At 45.1% G+C, this 18,037-nt stretch overlaps 1 protein-coding gene across 1 annotated transcript in view; it reads right to left on the reverse strand.

Annotated features, from left to right (window-relative positions):
* Window positions 1–16,587: 16,587 nt before the first annotated feature.
* The window catches only part of LOC124788794 (serine/arginine repetitive matrix protein 1-like), an 88,914-nt gene continuing 87,464 nt past the window's right edge, over window positions 16,588–18,037 (reverse strand). Inside the window, exon 6 of the mRNA XM_047256076.1 lies at window positions 16,588–17,001. Within this exon, the coding sequence (XP_047112032.1) occupies window positions 16,588–17,001 (414 nt within the window). The remainder of the gene's footprint in view (window positions 17,002–18,037) is intronic.

The following is an 18,037-nucleotide window of genomic DNA, read 5'->3' on the forward strand; positions in this document are numbered from 1 at the left end:
GCCATAGCCAGTCTATGTTGTTTATATAGGTCGTTGGTGGCGAACGTTGGCCAGCGAGCGGCCTGAGCTGGCGAGGCGAGCGCATCGCTGCCGTTGCGCGCTTCGCTTACTCGGCCGTTGAGAGCTCGTGAAGAGGTTTTCTGTGCTGTGGGCGCCGCGGATAGCAAATTGTCGTGCGTTGTTTTGACAACGCGTGCAAATTGTCGTGCTCCGCGCCTCGCAGCATGGGAAAGAAGGGTGCGCAGAGGAAACCTGCCGCTACGAGGGGTCCTTCGGTTGTGCAACTCACTGAGTCTGCCGACCGTGCAAGGAACTCCCGAGAAGACGAGTCGCGGCCTGTCCCCCCTTTGTACGTCAAGTGCAAAGGCGGGTGGACAGCGCTGTTCGACACCATCACGAACTGCGCTCGGAACGAGGTGGTCTACGAGTCTGTCGATACAGACTCGCTGATCTGCGTTCGAGCTGCAAACGTGGCCGACCACAGGGCGATCAAGGTCGCAGTGACCGACCACATCGTCGACGCGCCGCCGGCGCGTGAGAAGGCACCTTCCGTAGGAAGGATGAAGACGACTAAGGCACTCCTCAGGGGGTTGCCTTGGTGCTGTGATGAGGCAGCGGTCCGGGAAGGGCTGCTGCGAGCCGGGTTTGGTAATGCAGCCGCAAGGTTGCACAACCGGACCAACAGGAAGAGGGCGCCGCTCTATGCCGTGACCGTGCAAACGGTCGACGGCGGGAGCGACATCCTCGACTTGCGGAAGTTGCTGGGCTTCCCGGTTACGACGGAGGCTCTCCCGACCGCCATGGATCCTCAGCCCCAGTGCTTCAGGTGCCAGGGCGAGGGCCATGTTGCGAAGTATTGCCGCAACGTGGCGCGGTGCGTCAAGTGCTCAGGTGAGCACGACAGCCGCGCCTGCGACCGCGGCAGCAACGCTCTGCCGACTTGTGTCCGGTGTGGCGGCCCGCACGTCGCCAGTTGGTGCGGTTGTGTGGCTTTCTCTAGCCGCAACCGTGCCGGGGGCGGCGAAGCGGCCGCGGCCGCACCGACGCAGCAGCAGAAGAGAAGACGACGTCGGAAACGGCGTAGGGCGGAGAACAGCCCGGTGCAGCTGAGGGACGGCGCAGCAGCAGATCCACCTGCCAGGGGCGGGGACGGCCGCTCGGAAACGGGCAGCCAGGACGCAGCTCGCCCTCCCGCGAAGAGATGTGACCTCGAGCTCGGCATCGCCGTGAAGGAGGCCACAGCAGCCCTCAAAGCCGTCATGGAGAGGGCTGCCTTCGCAGCCGCCGTGGCTGCAGAGAAGGAAGAGGCCTTGAGGCAACTGCGAGCAGTCTTCGCCCAAGGCCTCAATGCAGTCGTACCTGCGAACACTCTTGCGACCTCGCAGAAGGACGTTCGCGCGCCTGTCCCAGCGGTTGCCCCAGCAGCACCGCAGGTGAAAGGTGCAAAGAAGAAAACCGCCAGGGCAGTCTTCATCGCGCAAGCGTCGCCGCGCTGCCGCGCCGAACTTTTATGTTACAGGGAGTAAGCCACTGCGGCCGGCCCAGGAGACAACGAGGGAGCCCAGCCGCGGCACCGGACTGACCCAGCGAACGACCACGCAGTACATAGGTAACGTTGCACGATACCTCACGCTAACCCCCCCTCACCTTGCATGCTCTGTCGCAGCTAGCAAACCGCTACTGCTCTTACTACCCGTCCTACTGTCGCAGAGGTTTTTTTCCCTTGGCGCTGGCCTTGGCACTTTTTTTCCTCTACTCTTACAACCGCTACCCTTCGATCGTTTTCGACCACTTCTATCTCCTGATGGACCATGTTAATGAGTAGTCTTACCCAGACGCATGGATAACATCACAGCCTGCATCCTGTGACGCCTGATTCAAAACTAACATGCATACGGAGGTGACAGTAGAACTTTTGTGTTGGTCACCACGTTGGTGCGGGCGTGGAGGGGCCCCATCCTTTGTTGTTTTTGTTTTGAACGTTGGCCAGACGACTGAGACGAGAGGGGTAGCTCCAGCGCATGGTCCAGCCGCGTGGCTGGGAATTCCATTGTGACACTGTGTTGATGAAGGAGACACGCCGGGAGTGCCAAAGACGGCGGACTTTGTGAAACCTTAATGGAAAACATTTCACAGTTCGTATAGAAATTAATAGTAGCCAGATGAATCACGATACATCAAAAAGAAACATGTACAATACCATTATTTGTACGACGATTCTGATGGAGTAATCAGATTTTTAATATCTTTATTAGTTTAAAGTTTAGTATCTTTAGAAAGCTATTATTGTAAACCTAAATTGGTATGAATTACTGGCATGCAACTTGAATAGTACATGAGTTATTGGAAGTCAAAGTGGCCAATTACTATCGATAGTGTCAGGCCATAAGTACTCCACACATACACAAAAAACGGTAGCAGAATGCTTATAAATATATTTATTCATCTATGTCTTTGTTTATACCGATATATACTATTCATGAAGAAATTGGTTAAATATTTACTCTGTTTTAGAAAGCACAGAAACATTAGGCTCCTGGCCTACGTTTTGCTTCTTTTCTTTTGATATATGTTTATTTAATTGTTTATGTATTTAATAACGTGTGTTAGATCGTGTTTATGGTCCAGCCGTAGGAATAGTTATTTTATTCCAAGTGTTTAAATGTAAATCCAGTATTTCGAATATGTTTCATTATGTTTGTGAGTGTACGTTGGCATGGAGACATGAAGGGAGCGCTCTAGCCAATCACAGCGCTCGTTGCTAAGAGAGACGTATGGAGGTTGGGAATGAGCATCGTTTGCGGAGAGAACACGAGGGAGTTCAGAATAGAGATGGGTCGAACTCGTTCATTCCCGTGAACTACTTCATTCATTTCACTCTGCCGTGAAGCGTTCAAATGAAGTAGTTCATTCCTAAAGTGCGGAAGCCTGGCGAAGTTGCCCAGTTCGCCGCTCAGCCGCGGCTACGCTCTCTTCGCCTCGCTCATACAATAAAGATTCGTAATACTTCATAATTTTACCAACAGATGCCGAACTATGCAGTAACGTGCACGCAACATTTTACGCTCTTACAGCGTCGGAGCTAACTTAAGTAGAGCATGGTCGAAGGGGACAAAGGAAAGATAAACAGAGAAGCTTGTCACATATAAAGAAGGTATTGCATTTAATCTTGTTTGACATTTTCTCATGAAGCGCCCAAAAAAGTCTCTATCTGCCAAGTGAAACATTATTTGTTGTATTCATGGACTGAAAACTAGGGTTACGAACGAAATGCAGTCCAATTTTACGTTCCTTTTCAAATTTAGTCCAAAATAGAATGTGTATGTTTACCACTGTCACAAAGTCTATATATCTACGTTAAGTGATTATTGAGAAGTTTTCCTGTAGATTTTATTTTTGTTGAGAATAATAACCCTCCAGATTCAAAACGTAAACTGTCACCTGTAATCATTGGTACGATTTCAGGTAAAATCCCTCTTTCACTGTTATTAACAAACCTTTTATTTTCATGTTGGCTGTGCGTGCTCACACAGTCAGCCTCTTCGTTTGTATCTGTAATATTCATTTGTCCGCAAGCGCTGCCAACGGTAGGCTACCGGTGGTCTGCACAAATAGTCACGGGTAATGATGTCAACACTGTAGGAAGCAGCTGACGCTGCCTTCCCCTCGTCCCTCACCCCAACAACCCCTCGCAAACCTATCGTTTCCCACAAACGCCGCGCGATTCGTCGACAGGCAGTAGAGGGGGAACTGAAGTGAAGGGAGAATGAGTGACGTAGCGCAAATGTAATGGGATGAGGGAGAGGGGAAGAGAGTGAGTGAACTAGGAAAAAGTGTGGAGTGTGTTATCTGTGAAGAGTTTGAAGTATCAGTTCATTGAAATTGAGTGGTTAGCTCATACTTCACTGGACTGAAGCGTTCATTTGAACGACTCATTCACTAGCTCTCCATCACTAGTTCAGAACAGTGCGGCGCGGGGGAGGGTCGCGCAGGACACGGACAGTGCGGCAGTTCTGGGTAGTACGGCAGAGGACACGGAAAGTGCTGGACGCGACGGACGCACGGTCGCGAGAGAGACTTGGAGAGTGTGGAGCGGTTTGCGCATGGTTGGGACAGATAGTGAAGATGTAGTGTGCGTTTAGAAGTGAATATCTCGCGAGCTATGTTGTCGTGCAGTAGGAATCTATTGTTTCCATCGACACCAATAAGTGTTTGGCAGAAATATACCGCATTCTCAAAAGTACTTCTACTATTGTAATCATCATTTAAAGTCGTTAAGATAGAACCGGAAGAGTTTATTTTATTGTACTCATCATTTAAAGTCGTTAAGATAGAACCTGCAGAGTTTATTTAATTGCAATCTTTCATTTAAAAATGTCTATATTACGTTCAAAATTCGCAATTGCCGAGTTATAGGAACCTTCGACCATTCGATTCATGTGTCTATTCATATTGTACACTGTAGACTCTGCACTATTTGACTTGTAATGCGGCAACTACGTATCCCAGCCCCTAGACAACGAAACCAGCCAAAACATTTAATATTGCAACTTTGAGTCTGAGGGTACGTAGTTGAGGGCCACCTCATTACATTCATTTTCTATTTGGAAGCCCGCAAGCGTCACTAAAATTTACTGTTCCCAGATTTGAGAAAACGTGAAAGAAAATAAGTATTATTAGTATTAGTGTACAATAGTCTTCTAAATGACCATTAGTTATGGAGTTATGTTTTACAATACAGAAAGTTACTTTATTAACAAGAAGTGTAGTGCGCTTGTCAGCTTTGCCATATAGATATTGACATTATCTTGACAACTGGTGTAAAATCGTTGACCGTTGTTAGCAATAGCAATGGTGTGTGATTAAACGTAACTTTACATATAAAGGAAACAAAAGAATGAAGCTTGGTTCAGCCTTTCTCGGTGTAAAACTTTGTAAGGAACTCGAAAGTAAATAGACTCCTGGAAATGGAAAAAAGAACAAATTGACACCGGTGTGTCAGACCCACCATACTTGCTCCGGACACTGCGAGAGGGCTGTACAAGCAATGATCACACGCACGGCACAGCGGACACACCAGGAACCGCGGTGTTGGCCGTCGAATGGCGCTAGCTGCGCAGCATTTGTGCACCGCCGCCGTCAGTGTCAGCCAGTTTGCCGTGGCATACGGAGCTCCATCGCAGTCTTTAACACTGGTAGCATGCCGCGACAGCGTGGACGTGAACCGTATGTGCAGATGACGGACTTTGAGCGAGGGCGTATAGTGGGCATGCGGGAGGCCGGGTGGACGTACCGCCGAATTGCTCAACACGTGGGGCGTGAGGTCTCCACAGTACATCGATGTTGTCGCCAGTGGTCGGCGGAAGGTGCACGTGCCCGTCGACCTGGGACCAGACCGCAGCGACGCACGGATGCACGCCAAGACCGTAGGATCCTACTCAGTGCCGTAGGGGACCGCACCGCCACTTCCCAGCAAATTAGGGACACTGTTGCTCCTGGGGTATCGGCGAGGACCATTCGCAACCGTCTCCATGAAGCTGGGCTACGGTCCCGCACACCGTTAGGCCGTCTTCCGCTCACGCCCCAACATCGTGCAGCCCGCCTCCAGTGGTGTCGCGACAGGCGTGAATGGAGGGACGAATGGAGACGTGTCGTCTTCAGCGATGAGAGTCGCTTCTGCCTTGGTGCCAATGATGGTCGTATGCGTGTTTGGCGCCGTGCAGGTGAGCGCCACAATCAGGACTGCATACGACCGAGGCACACAGGGCCAACACCCGGCATCATGGTGTGGGGAGCGATCTCCTACACTGGCCGTACACCACTGGTGATCGTCGAGGGGACACTGAATAGTGCACGGTACATCCAAACCGTCATCGAACCCATCGTTCTACCATTCCTAGACCGGCAAGGTAACTTGCTGTTCCAACAGGACAATGCACGTCCGCATGTATCCCGTGCCACCCAACGTGCTCTAGAAGGTGTATGTCAACTACCCTGGCCAGCAAGATCTCCGGATGTGTCCCCCATTGAGCATGTTTGGGACTGGATGAAGCGTCGTCTCACGCGGTCTGCACGTCCAGCACGAACGCTGGTCCAACTGAGGCGCCAGGTGGAAATGGCATGGCAAGCCGTTCCACAGGACTACATCCAGCATCTCTACGATCGTCTCCATGGGAGAATAGCAGCCTGCATTGCTGCGAAAGGTGGATATACACCGTACTAGTGCCGACATTGTGCATGCTCTGTTGCCTGTGTCTATGTGCCTGTGGTTCTGTCAGTGTGATCATGTGATGTATCTGGCCCCAGGAATGTGTCAATAAAGTTTCCCCTTCCTGGGACAATGAATTCACGATGTTCTTATTTCAATTTCCAGGAGTGTACTAAGTAAACGGGTTTTTAAGGGCCATTGATACCTGATTGATAAAATATTGGTGGAATCGGACTTGTTAGCATGGGTTTAGGGTGAGATGAAGGTTTGCTTCTTTGGACTTTGCTGTGAATGATACAGGAAACTACTGTCGAGTGTTTTTAGTTTCAGTGAAATACTAATATTTTAGTTTGATTAACGAAGGTTATTCTAATTTATTATAATATCACGTGTGGCAAACTTAGGAAAAGGTTTTTGGAAGCCACAGTGTGACTGACTAGTACTAATGTCACACACTGAACCATAAGTCGTGTTAGTGTCGATCAGTTTGATGTATCTTAAAGGTATGTAGTAATTCCATAAATAATAATCCTAGGCATTAGTAACAAGGGGTTTTTCTCCTGATGAGTGAATAATGTGTAACTTCAGTGCTCCATCCGAACCTCGTCTTCTTAGGAAGAATTAGCTCTTTGTGGTCAGATGACATTTAATAATTGTACTGTAGTTACGTTCTTTATCGTTTGTAGTGTGACATGAAGGGTGAGCAAGGCGCGATTTTCTGCGAGATGCGAAAATTTGGTGTCTGTTACCAATTAGGTATCTAGTTTAATCGACGATTGACGCCTAACCTTACTAGCGCTTACATCAGTGTAACCTATAAAATGTCAATGACATCCACCTACCAGTAGTATACTGGAGGACAAGTAGTAACGTACAGCTACAGAAATCACACTAACTTCTAGTAAAACCCAGAAAGAAGGGCTTGGTGAACGATGATAGCTATCATTAACTGATGTTAAACCGGGGAAGTCGTCCTGTGTAAGATACCTAATCTGGTTTGGTTTCTTATGTGGTATTGGTTACGTTAACCTAAAAGCATTCGTATTGGTACTGATCCCAGTACATAAATGGCTGGGCTTGCGATTATAATTTTACTGCTTTGCAGGAAGGTCCTTTTCTATTCGATCAACACACTTTGTTGATTTGGCATTGTTCAGGATTGACCGACAGTACTCACGTGGCTTGTTTGATACAATGGTCGCGAACAGTGTATTGATTGGTTGATGAACCGTGTGTTACTCGGTAAGTCCTTGACATCCACACTGGCACAGTACAACTTCTAGAACTCCACTTGCACCCAACAGGCAATAATTTAACCAAAATATACATACAGAAAACTGCATCCAGTCCCTTTTCGAATCATCACTTGTTCCCATAAATGGGAAAAAGATGAAACTCTCATGCTACCTACCTAGAGCTGTAAAACTATTGTAGGTTACTGTAGACTGTCATAAGTGTAGACTATGGTAGTTTCCTTTGTAGCTTTGGTCAGTTAAGGTCATATCCACATTACCTGCATGTTCTGGATTTTCCTAAAACCTGGAAGCAGTGAACGGTCTGGAAACTGAGTAAGGATGTATAAAGGTCTAGGTAACCTACAGAATTTTTTTTTCTACATATCCTACTGTCTATGACTTCAAAATAAACAGTATAGGTACCAAAATAGAAATTATCAATGTTTAATTCAGGTTTTGATTTCTAATGTGAAACAGAATGGTGATGCAGTAAAAGTAAAGAAAAGAACACAGATTTATCATATGGCTCTAGAAAATGCAATTTCGTGAATAAAAAGGTTAAATAAAAAAATAAAAAATGTATCATAAATACCTGATATTGTTGGCTGGAGAGCGTTTAATTAATTCAATGAAAAAAAAAGCTTCTGACATGAAGTTTTTTTTATTGATTTGACCATGTGTGTGTGCACTGGGTTATTGGTTTCCACTGGGCTAAGCTGCCATCTTGAAATTCAGAGAGTAGAGATTATGAAGTCATGCTGTGCAATAAACCTCATGTTTGTATTCATACCATTGTAAAGGACTCACAATAAAAAGAAAGTAGAACATTAAAAGACATAGCTGTGTCTACATGGCTAGACAGAGTCGTAGAAGAGTGGCACATTACGAAGTGCTGCATGTGTGTGGCTTGGCTGGCGGCTGCATATCAGAAACTATTTTTATATTAAAAGTATATGAGACATCGCTTTAATGCTTCGTCGAACTTACATGTCTGTTATTCATAATTAAGTTCCGCATTTATCAGTTGTAACAGGAAACTCTTGTCTTTGGTATGATGTAGAACGTATAGCGTCCCCAGTGCCAAATTTTTTATCATGTAACCGTAAAATAATAATTTCTCTGTGTAGGATTAGATTGCAAAGAAATAATTTATGACAGAATGATCTAAAGAGACGACAAGATACGCTCTTTTGTTAATTTTTTAGTCGACTTCACTTCCTCTTTTGTCTTGAATGTGTCTAGAGGGACATCTTGCGTGTGCTGACGAATGTAAGCATATTTGTATGAGTTAAGCATATAATATACTGATTTAATATTATTGTGCACTTTTAATTTGTAGGAGGTGATCCCGATTTCATGTCCGCCTTCCTTGAATTAACCTGCATTCAAGTAATTTACAGCTCAACAATCGCAGCGGCCGATGCAGCCAACGACGCCATTACGTGGCGATATTAACTTACGAAAAATTAGCGGAAGCGGAAAACTCGCCAGCTATTAACATAATATTAATTTTTCTCCACAGCCGCACGAAGTTGCAGAAATACATAGCTTTAAGATTCTTATTTTCAGTACCATAGCTGAGAGCCAGAGCCAGGACTCCGACTACAATACAATGGTCAACGGAGGTAAGAAAAATACTCTCGCGCGTGTGTGGGCCGCAATTTTAATTAATAACTAAAGATTTCTTGCTTTAAAGTGAACTGACTAGCCGAGTTTATTACATTGTTCAACTTAAATATCATTTTTATTAAGGCCCACCACGTAAGTCGGCAACAATCAAAAAATAATAATAACAATAATAATATATACATTAAATTACGACGGCCGACGGACGCGAGATTGGCGCCGCAACTTTGGGCCCCGATTAATATGATTCTATTGTAATGAATGTAATTATGTATGTGTCTAATTGTTGTAAAATATTAATGCTTGTATGAATTCTTTTACATGTACAACAACAAAACCACACCCTGAGGAGATCTGGAGAGGAAAAAGTGTAGAAAAGAAAAAGGATTGCGAGAAAGAAAAATAAGTAAGGTAAGGCCTATTGTGCAAGCATCCTGTGTAGCTCTGTGCGGAATATCGAACCCATGTGCACATGAGATACCTTCGGTGTTTTGTGTATTATTATGTGTTTATTTTTGGAGGGGATAATTATTCGTTTTGTGTATTTATGTGTTTATTTTTGGAGGGGATAATTAATCGTGTGTGTATCAGTGTTAAAGATTCGTCAGTGGCTTAAAGTGAATTTAGTATGGGTAAGATAGGACAACCTAAAGCATCCGTACCAAAAGAACAAAATTCTGTTAATATGGAAAGTGAGGATCATTTGCAATACGTAAACGAATCCCAAGCCACCGCCTCGGATAACATAATTTCCGGAGCGGGGGGCGAGGATCTGTGGACGGTGAATGGCGCTCCACAGCAGAATGGGAATAGAGTAACAACTCCACTGCCTGGGCAGGGGGGCCAATCGAGTGCTAGATTAAGCGAGGCACCAGTATGCTCACCGATTGCAGACCCTTTTACTGAATTTCTGCGCAGGTTAGAAGAAAGAGATAGGGAGAGAGACGAAAAACTGGCTCAGATGCTGCATGAGCAGGAGAAAAAATTAACGCAAAAGCTCATTGAGCAAGAGCAGCGCAGTGAAGCAAAGCTAGATAGTATCCAAAGCGAACTTGCCGAGATGCGGGACGCTTGCAAAGAGATCCCCGATCTTGTGCAAAGCTTAGCCGGAGAGATGCAAAAATTACAGATATCGCAGGCTAGGCTTGAAGACAATGTCCAGACTTTAACCAACCGCGTGGATAATGTGGAGATAGATGCACGGAAAAGTATTGACGCATATTTGGAAGTGCAAGCTCAAAAAGTAGAAAAAGAATTAAATGAATGGCTAGAAGTAAAGGATCGCGAGATATCTGCAAAGATTGAAAGCGATGTAAAAACAGCTGTAGAACAAGCGACTGCGGCCGCGAGTGTAAATATTGACGCTAGCGCTGCCGCACTACGTGCCGAATTAACACAGATCAAATCCCGTGTGACTGCGGAGTTGCCAAATTGGCAACAGGAGGTCGCGCGGAGACTGTCTGCGTTGGAAAGCAATGTAAACAGTGGCGGACAGATCATGAATCAGACTCCGCGCACTGATTACTATAATAACGCTGACGGTAGGCAGGGTGCGAGTGCGCAACCGCAACCTAATGCGAATTATGAGCACGAACAACACGCGATACCGTGCAGCGCACATCACGAAGTGATGAATGTCCCAGAATGTAGCAATCAGATGTGCAAAAAAGAGGACAATGTAATAAAACACAGGACATTCCAACCCTTCAATAGTGAAAAACGAAATGTCCACCCTGTTGTATTTATTAAGAGCTTCAGGAATGTGTTTCCCAGGACATGGACGGAAAGACAAAGAATACAGTTCGTGGTCTCCTTTATTCAAGGTGACGCGGCACTGTGGGCCACCGACGTGTCCGAAAAATGTCTAACGATGCAACAGTTTGAAGGTGCATTCTTGCAAAAATTCTGGTCCGATAGCGTCCAAGAAAGACTACGAAAGGAGTTGTACAGTCCAGAAATGTACAATCCTAAGATGGGAACGTTACGCAGATATTTCGAAAAGTATATAAACAAAACCAGGTACTGGGACGAGCCAATGTCCGATCGTGACATAATCAGATTAATAAAAATGAAGTTGCCCAGTGAAATTAAAAGATATTTCATCAATGTGCCGGAATACGATATAGAACAATTCATGGAAATAGTGGATTCTGTTGACAAATTGATCGAAGATATGAAAACCGAAAACAAGTGGAACCATGCAGGCTATAATCAACACAAAGCCGATTACAATAGCAGCCACAGTAACGGTAGTAACTTAGTACCAAATGGTAACGGGAATAAGCAAGAGCACCGGCAACAGAATCAAGGCACAAACAATGGCAATGGTTATAACGGCAACGGTTATAATCGTGAAAATCGAAAGAGACATCATGATGGACGCATGAGTAATGGATATAATGGTAACGGCAATCCGCAATGGCGGAACAACCGAAACCAGTGGCGTGGTCGTAACGAACCGACACCACAGTGGCAACAAAACACAGCGCCACAATGGAACGCCAACCCAGGTCCGTCACAGAATATGTCAGGGAGTTACAACCGACCACCACAAAACCAGAGCCATACACAATATCAAAATACACCATCGGGGAGGCAGGGCGGCCAACCCAACAGTAGCAACAACAACAACCAGAACCACAATGTGAGGTTAGTGGAAGTGACAGACAACTGTCAACCCACTAATGCTCATCCGTTAAACTAAAGACAGCCACAATACGCTCTCCGTTGTTGGCTGCAGGATGGTGTAGTGAGGGTACATTCACGGATGACAGCCATAAACTTTGTATGCTGAGATACAATGAAGGAACAAAAATAGAAAAGGAACTTGTAGACATACCGCAGAAATGTAACCGAACCGACAAAAGTGTTGTGCAGGCTGTATTGCAAGCAGATATGTATGGAGCACCAATACACATAATAGTCGATACCGGTGCGTCAACCAATGTCATGAGTGCAAATTTTTACAAGTACTTGAGTCAAAATAATAGAATACCCGTATTGCGAGTGAAGAATTGTCGTGTTACAGGTGCAATAGGTGCACAATCTCATATCATAAAGCACCAGGTGCAAGTCGAGTTTACGGTAGGAAATAAAGCAATGAAAAGCTCGTTCCTAGTAGTAAAGGGATTAGGTGTTGCTTGCATCCTGGGGATGGAATTTTTACGCCAGAGGGACGCAAAAATCGACCTCTTGTGCGGGGAAGTAAGCCTTATGAATGAGGGTACACGTGTAGTTTTGCCATTGTTGAGGACACGGGAAGTGCACGGTAAATATTGCCGGAGCTTTCAAACGAGATTCGAAGGAATACAGGTAATGAATTTATATTCTGACTTAAGTACAAGACAAGTATATTTTAAAGATTTTATTACTGAAGACAAAGAGGAAAAAAGGAAACTGATAGCCATGAAAGTTAGGGAGTCAGAACATTTGACTGAAGCACAACAAAACGAATTGACTCAGCTACTTACAGATTATGAGAATGTGTTTTCGGAAAAACCCGGTGTTATCGAGGGCTACACCTATAACATCGAAGTGGTACCTCATGATACTTTCTGTCACGCAAACTACACCATCCCGTGGTCAAAGAGGGAGGCAGTTACGAAGGAAACAAGTAAAATACTTACAAAGACTTAAAGAAGTTCGCTCAGTAGAGCAACGTTTACATATATGAGTAGTAGGTTAAGTTTATAGTGTATTTTTTCTGTGTGTACATGTTCCGATTTTAGTGTAACATTTAAAGACAATGAGGCACACAAGATTAGTGCGATTCAATTTTGTAGTTGTTAAGGAATAATAGTATTTTCAAGCAATTGTATTTTGAAGGAAAAAATGAACGTAGGTTTAAGATTAATTTGCAAACTTCATGTTTAAAAATGCTTTAAAAATATTTAAAAAAAATTCAATAGCATGTAATGATGACAGATTTTTTCATTAGAGTGTCATGAATATTTTTGAACTGTAGTAGTAATGAAACTTATGAGAATTTAATATTATAATGTATATGTTGTTCCATGTATTTATGTCTATACCGATCTTGAAATATGCTCAATCATAATTTACTAAACAACATGAGTGCAGGGTGTACATCACCCAAGGTACCTCATGTGTTGTGGACAAGGTACAAAGCAAATCAGTATACGCGACTACCGCTTAGCAGTGTTAAAATATATTGCCATCTGCTAAGGCAGAGATTTGCACGAATTTGTAGTGCAAACAAAAGTCACAAATCTAACATTAATCTAGGAACTTGCACCTAGGCCTAGATTATAAAATGTGTACAATAATGCGAGAGGCAAGGTTTTGTAAAGTCGAGCCTGGCTCTGGAGGGCAAGTACGCAATGAGTGGGCAGACATGACATGGGGACTGACCTCAGATGAGACGGAAATACAATTGTGTAGTCAAAAAATCTGAAGGCAAGTACGACTCTAAGTGGAAAAGGAAAAGAGACAAGTAGTGCGAGAGACTGGTAAAATCCAGCACAAGCCAAAATCCAGTTCAGACTGAATGAAATACATTAGTGTTTGTGAACTAATCGAAACAGTTACTTTAAACAGTGTGAAATACTGTGAAGGTGAAACTGTGATATGGACAGTGAAGTGCTAGTATTGAACGTTCAACAGCGGTGAGGACGCCAAACGCCAATATTACGCACGAAAAACTGTGAATTTGCTTATAAATGTGAACTGTTAACGTGAAGTGAACCCACAGTCAATATTTTTGGGACAGACTGTAGTTTCAGTGAGCAAAATAATGCGAGATTGGAATGCGATGCGTGGACTGTTGCAAAACAGCGACCGCAGAAACGGCGAATGTTTGTGCTAAGCTCGTATTGGGACACTCACCAGTGCCTGCGAGTGCGGCGAAAACATAAATAATTTTATCAAGACAAAAACTGACGTGTAATGGAAACAGTATTGCATCAAAACTGCATTCACGGGAGAAGGTCCATGTCATGTTTTCTGCAAGACAGTGCTAGCTTGACACTCGGAAACTGGCGAAAACTTAACAACTGCCGCACTAATAAATGCTCCTTTCCCACTAGCGTAACCATCTGCAGCGGGAAACAAATATTACGTTGGTTGTGTGTGTGTTTCATGTACTACGTCGGAGATGCGTAGCAGAGCTGACTCCTGCCAACAAGAGCGGGGGGCGGATATCATCCCACTCCGCCACGCCCGGCCGAGACAGAAGCGCATCGCCAACGGTGCAGCCGATCAGCTGATTCTGACGTTCCGCGACGGCGAGGAACACGCTGGCGTCGAGCGGGCGTTGACCTCACCGCAGCCGCCGCGAACGCCGAGCACCGAACACACCAACCGACGCCGTCGCGAGCCAAACGTCGCGGCGTAGATCATCAAGTGTTATAATGACCTCATTTTTTGCATAGTGCAACAAAAATATTTGTATGCACATCCTGTACTCCAATGACATTCCAGAAACAATTAAGTGAAAGTGACCAAAGCAGTTAGTCTGTCGCTCCGCCGAGGTTTTCCTCAGGTTTCCCTACGGCCGCGCCAAATGGGGAGCGAACAGTTGACACCCCTGGGACTTCAAATATTCCGGACTAACTCGTGGTTGTATACCTTGAACTTCATCTGTATTACACTTTGTGTGCAACGCACCTCAGTAATTACAACATACGATGTGACATATATAAACTGTGAAAGAAAAATCTACGTGTGGACACTGGACATGAAAGTGGAAATATTTGTGTCAAAAAACACGAACATTTTTTATGATACAAACATTTCGGGCGGCAATATAGCGTCCCCAGTGCCAAATTTTTTATCATGTAGCCGTAAAATAATAATTTCTCTGTGTAGGTTTAGATTGCAAAGAAATAATTTATGACAGAATGATCTAAAGAGACGACAAGATACGCTCTTTTGTTAATTTTTTAGTCGACTTCACTTCCTCTTTTGTCTTGAATGTGTCTAGAGGGACATCTTGCGTGTGCTGACGAATGTAAGCATATTTGTATGAGTTAAGCATATAATATACTGATTTAATATTATTGTGCACTTTTAATTTGTAAGAGGTGATCCCGATTTCATGTCCGCCTTCCTTGAATTAACCTGCATTCAAGTAATTTACAGCTCAACAATCGCAGCGGCCGATGCAGCCAACGACGCCATTACGTGGCGATATTAACTTACGAAAAATTAGCGGAAGCGGAAAACTCGCCAGCTATTAACATAATATTAATTTTTCTCCACAGCCGCACGAAGTTGCAGAAATACATAGCTTTAAGATTCTTATTTTCAGTACCATAGCTGAGAGCCAGAGCCAGGACTCCGACTACAATACAATGGTCAACGGAGGTAAGAAAAATACTCTCGCGCGTGTGTGGGCCGCAATTTTAATTAATAACTAAAATTTCTTGCTTTAAAGTGAACTGACTAGCCGAGTTTATTACATTGTTCAACTTAAATATCATTTTTATTAAGGCCCACCACGTAAGTCGGCAACAATCAAAAAATAATAATAACAATAATAATATATACATTAAATTACGACGGCCGACGGACGCGAGAAACGTTCTATTGAGTACAAAATAACAACAACGATTCTTACGTTCGTGCGTGTAAACTGTGCTTGCATAAAAAATAATTGCTATTTGCGGAAGTTACGAGATCAGCTAATATGAATTATACAAAATGCAACGTATTTTCTCTAATGATATAAAATATACAATGGACTAACACTGAATGCCGTCCGGTTCTAATTACATGCAAAACAAAAAACCAAACAAAAAAAAAAGCAAAAAGAAGTCGTCGGCTCCCAGGTTCCCTCTCACACACTCATTTACGTTTCTTTCGCTACGAACACTGCCGATAATACTACCATTTAAAAAGATAAACTCAGTCCGAACAGGCCTCGGAACTGCCAGCGGCACCCTCCGACCGCCAAGTCATCCTCAGAAATAGGCGTCACAGGATGCAGATATGGAGCAGCATGTGCTCAACGCACTTGCAGCCGTTGCTAGTTTTCGTGACCAGAGCCGCTACATCTCAGTCAAGGTGCTCCTCAATTGACCTCACGAGGGTTGAGTGAAACAGCCCGGACGGTCAGCCATCCGAGTGCTAGCCAAGTTCGACAGCGCTTAACTTCGGTAAGACGGGAACTGATATTACCACTGCAGCAACGGTGTTGGCAATACTATTATTTATTACGTCATTTGTGTAGTATATAAAAGCTATTGAGGCATAGTTTTGGTAGACCGCAATTCTAGCTCCATATGAATACGAAGTTGAAAATGCTCGAAAACTTATTCACATGAGCAGGAAAAAAAAAAAAAAATCGGAAACAGACTGGTTACAGTTTTCTGTCTTTATATTCAGTGTACAGCTCGGGGTTTTACAACATCCGTAATGGATAAGCTAGCTTAATTAACGGATAATAATTTATTCGGAACATAAGAACACCAGACTCAACACAAGAAAACAATATCTTTGTCAAAAATTTGCCAATAACGTGCACACGAATTTGTCCTGCGACCACGCGGCGCGGCGTGGTCACTTCTTGATGCTCTCGGAGGGGTAGCCGAGGCGGCGGAAGCAGCGCTCGCAGCGCGGGCAGATGTCGGTGATGACGAAGCCGGCCGGGCGCGACAGGAAGGCGCGCTCGTCGGCGTCGCGGCGGCCCTTGCCGGCGGCCTGGTCGCGCCACGTGCACACCAGGCCGCCCTGCGCCGCGTGCTGCAGCACGGCGCGCCGCCGCCGCTCGGCCTGCGCCTCGCGCTCCAGCGTGTCCAGCCAGCGCCGCTCCCAGGCCAGCTTGTCCTCGCGCCAGCTCCGGTCGCGGCCCAGCTTCTCGTCCTTCTGCCCGCGGTTGAAGTCCGCCAGCTCCAGCGCCTGGCGCCGCCTGTCCCGGAACGCCTGCTCGTCCGACGGCAGCCCCATCAGGTCGGGCAGCGCCTTGTCCACCACCTGGTACATACGTTCTACTTGAAGTCCCAGCTTAAAGCCAGTCAGCGTCTCCGTACGAAGAAGCGTTCGAAACGTGCAAATATTGGGGCGTCATTCTTGACGAAAAAAGTAATTTGTGATCTCATATTAAGGATCTTAGTCAGAGAACTAATGGATGATCCATTACCCTTTGTTGGCTGTCGGTACTTCTAAGTACCACCTCGTTCAATCGTTCTTAATTCTGATGTCACACGTATTTCCCACAGCCTGGGCTGATGGTACGCTGTACGTGTTAATGTTGAGTTAGAAGCAGTTGACTGCCTTCTAGGTCTCGTTTGCTACTCAAAGAATACCTGGTGTTCAAAAACTCAGTATAAATTTGAAAACTACCACGGGATAATGTAGATAGAGAGGTAAAAATTGACACACGTGCTTGGAATGACATGGGGTTTTATTAGAACCCAAAAAAGCACAGTTCACACAATGTCCGACAGATGGCGCTGGACAGCAAAACTGCTACCGTGACGGGTGAGAGGTACGCTGATATGTTACAGAATCGCATCATCCCCAGGCTGGCTGATAAACACCACCTGGAACGTACGATGTTTGTGCAGGATGGCGCTCCACCCCATATTGCTAAACGCGTGAAAGATCTCTTGCGCGCGTCGTTTGGTGATGGTCGTGTGCTCAGCCGCCACTTCCGTCATTCTTGGCCTCCCATGTCCCCAGACCTCAGTCCGTGCGATTATTGCCTTTGGGGTTACCTGAGGTCGCAAGTGTATCGTGATCGACCGACATCTCTATGGACGCTGAAAGACAACATCCGACGCCAATGCCTCACCATACTCCGGACGTGCTTTACAGTGCTGTTCACAACATTATTCCTCGACTACAGCTATTGTTGAGGAATGATGGTGGACATATTGAGCATTTCCTGTAAAGGACATCATCTTTGCTTTGTCTTACTTTGTTATGCTAATTATTGCTATTCTGATCAGATGAAGCGCCATCTGTCGGACATTTTTTGGACTTTTGTATTTTTTTGGTTCTAATAAAA

This window comes from Schistocerca piceifrons, chromosome 3 (genome assembly GCF_021461385.2).
Source record: "Schistocerca piceifrons isolate TAMUIC-IGC-003096 chromosome 3, iqSchPice1.1, whole genome shotgun sequence".
NCBI classification, from domain to species: domain Eukaryota; kingdom Metazoa; phylum Arthropoda; class Insecta; order Orthoptera; family Acrididae; genus Schistocerca; species Schistocerca piceifrons.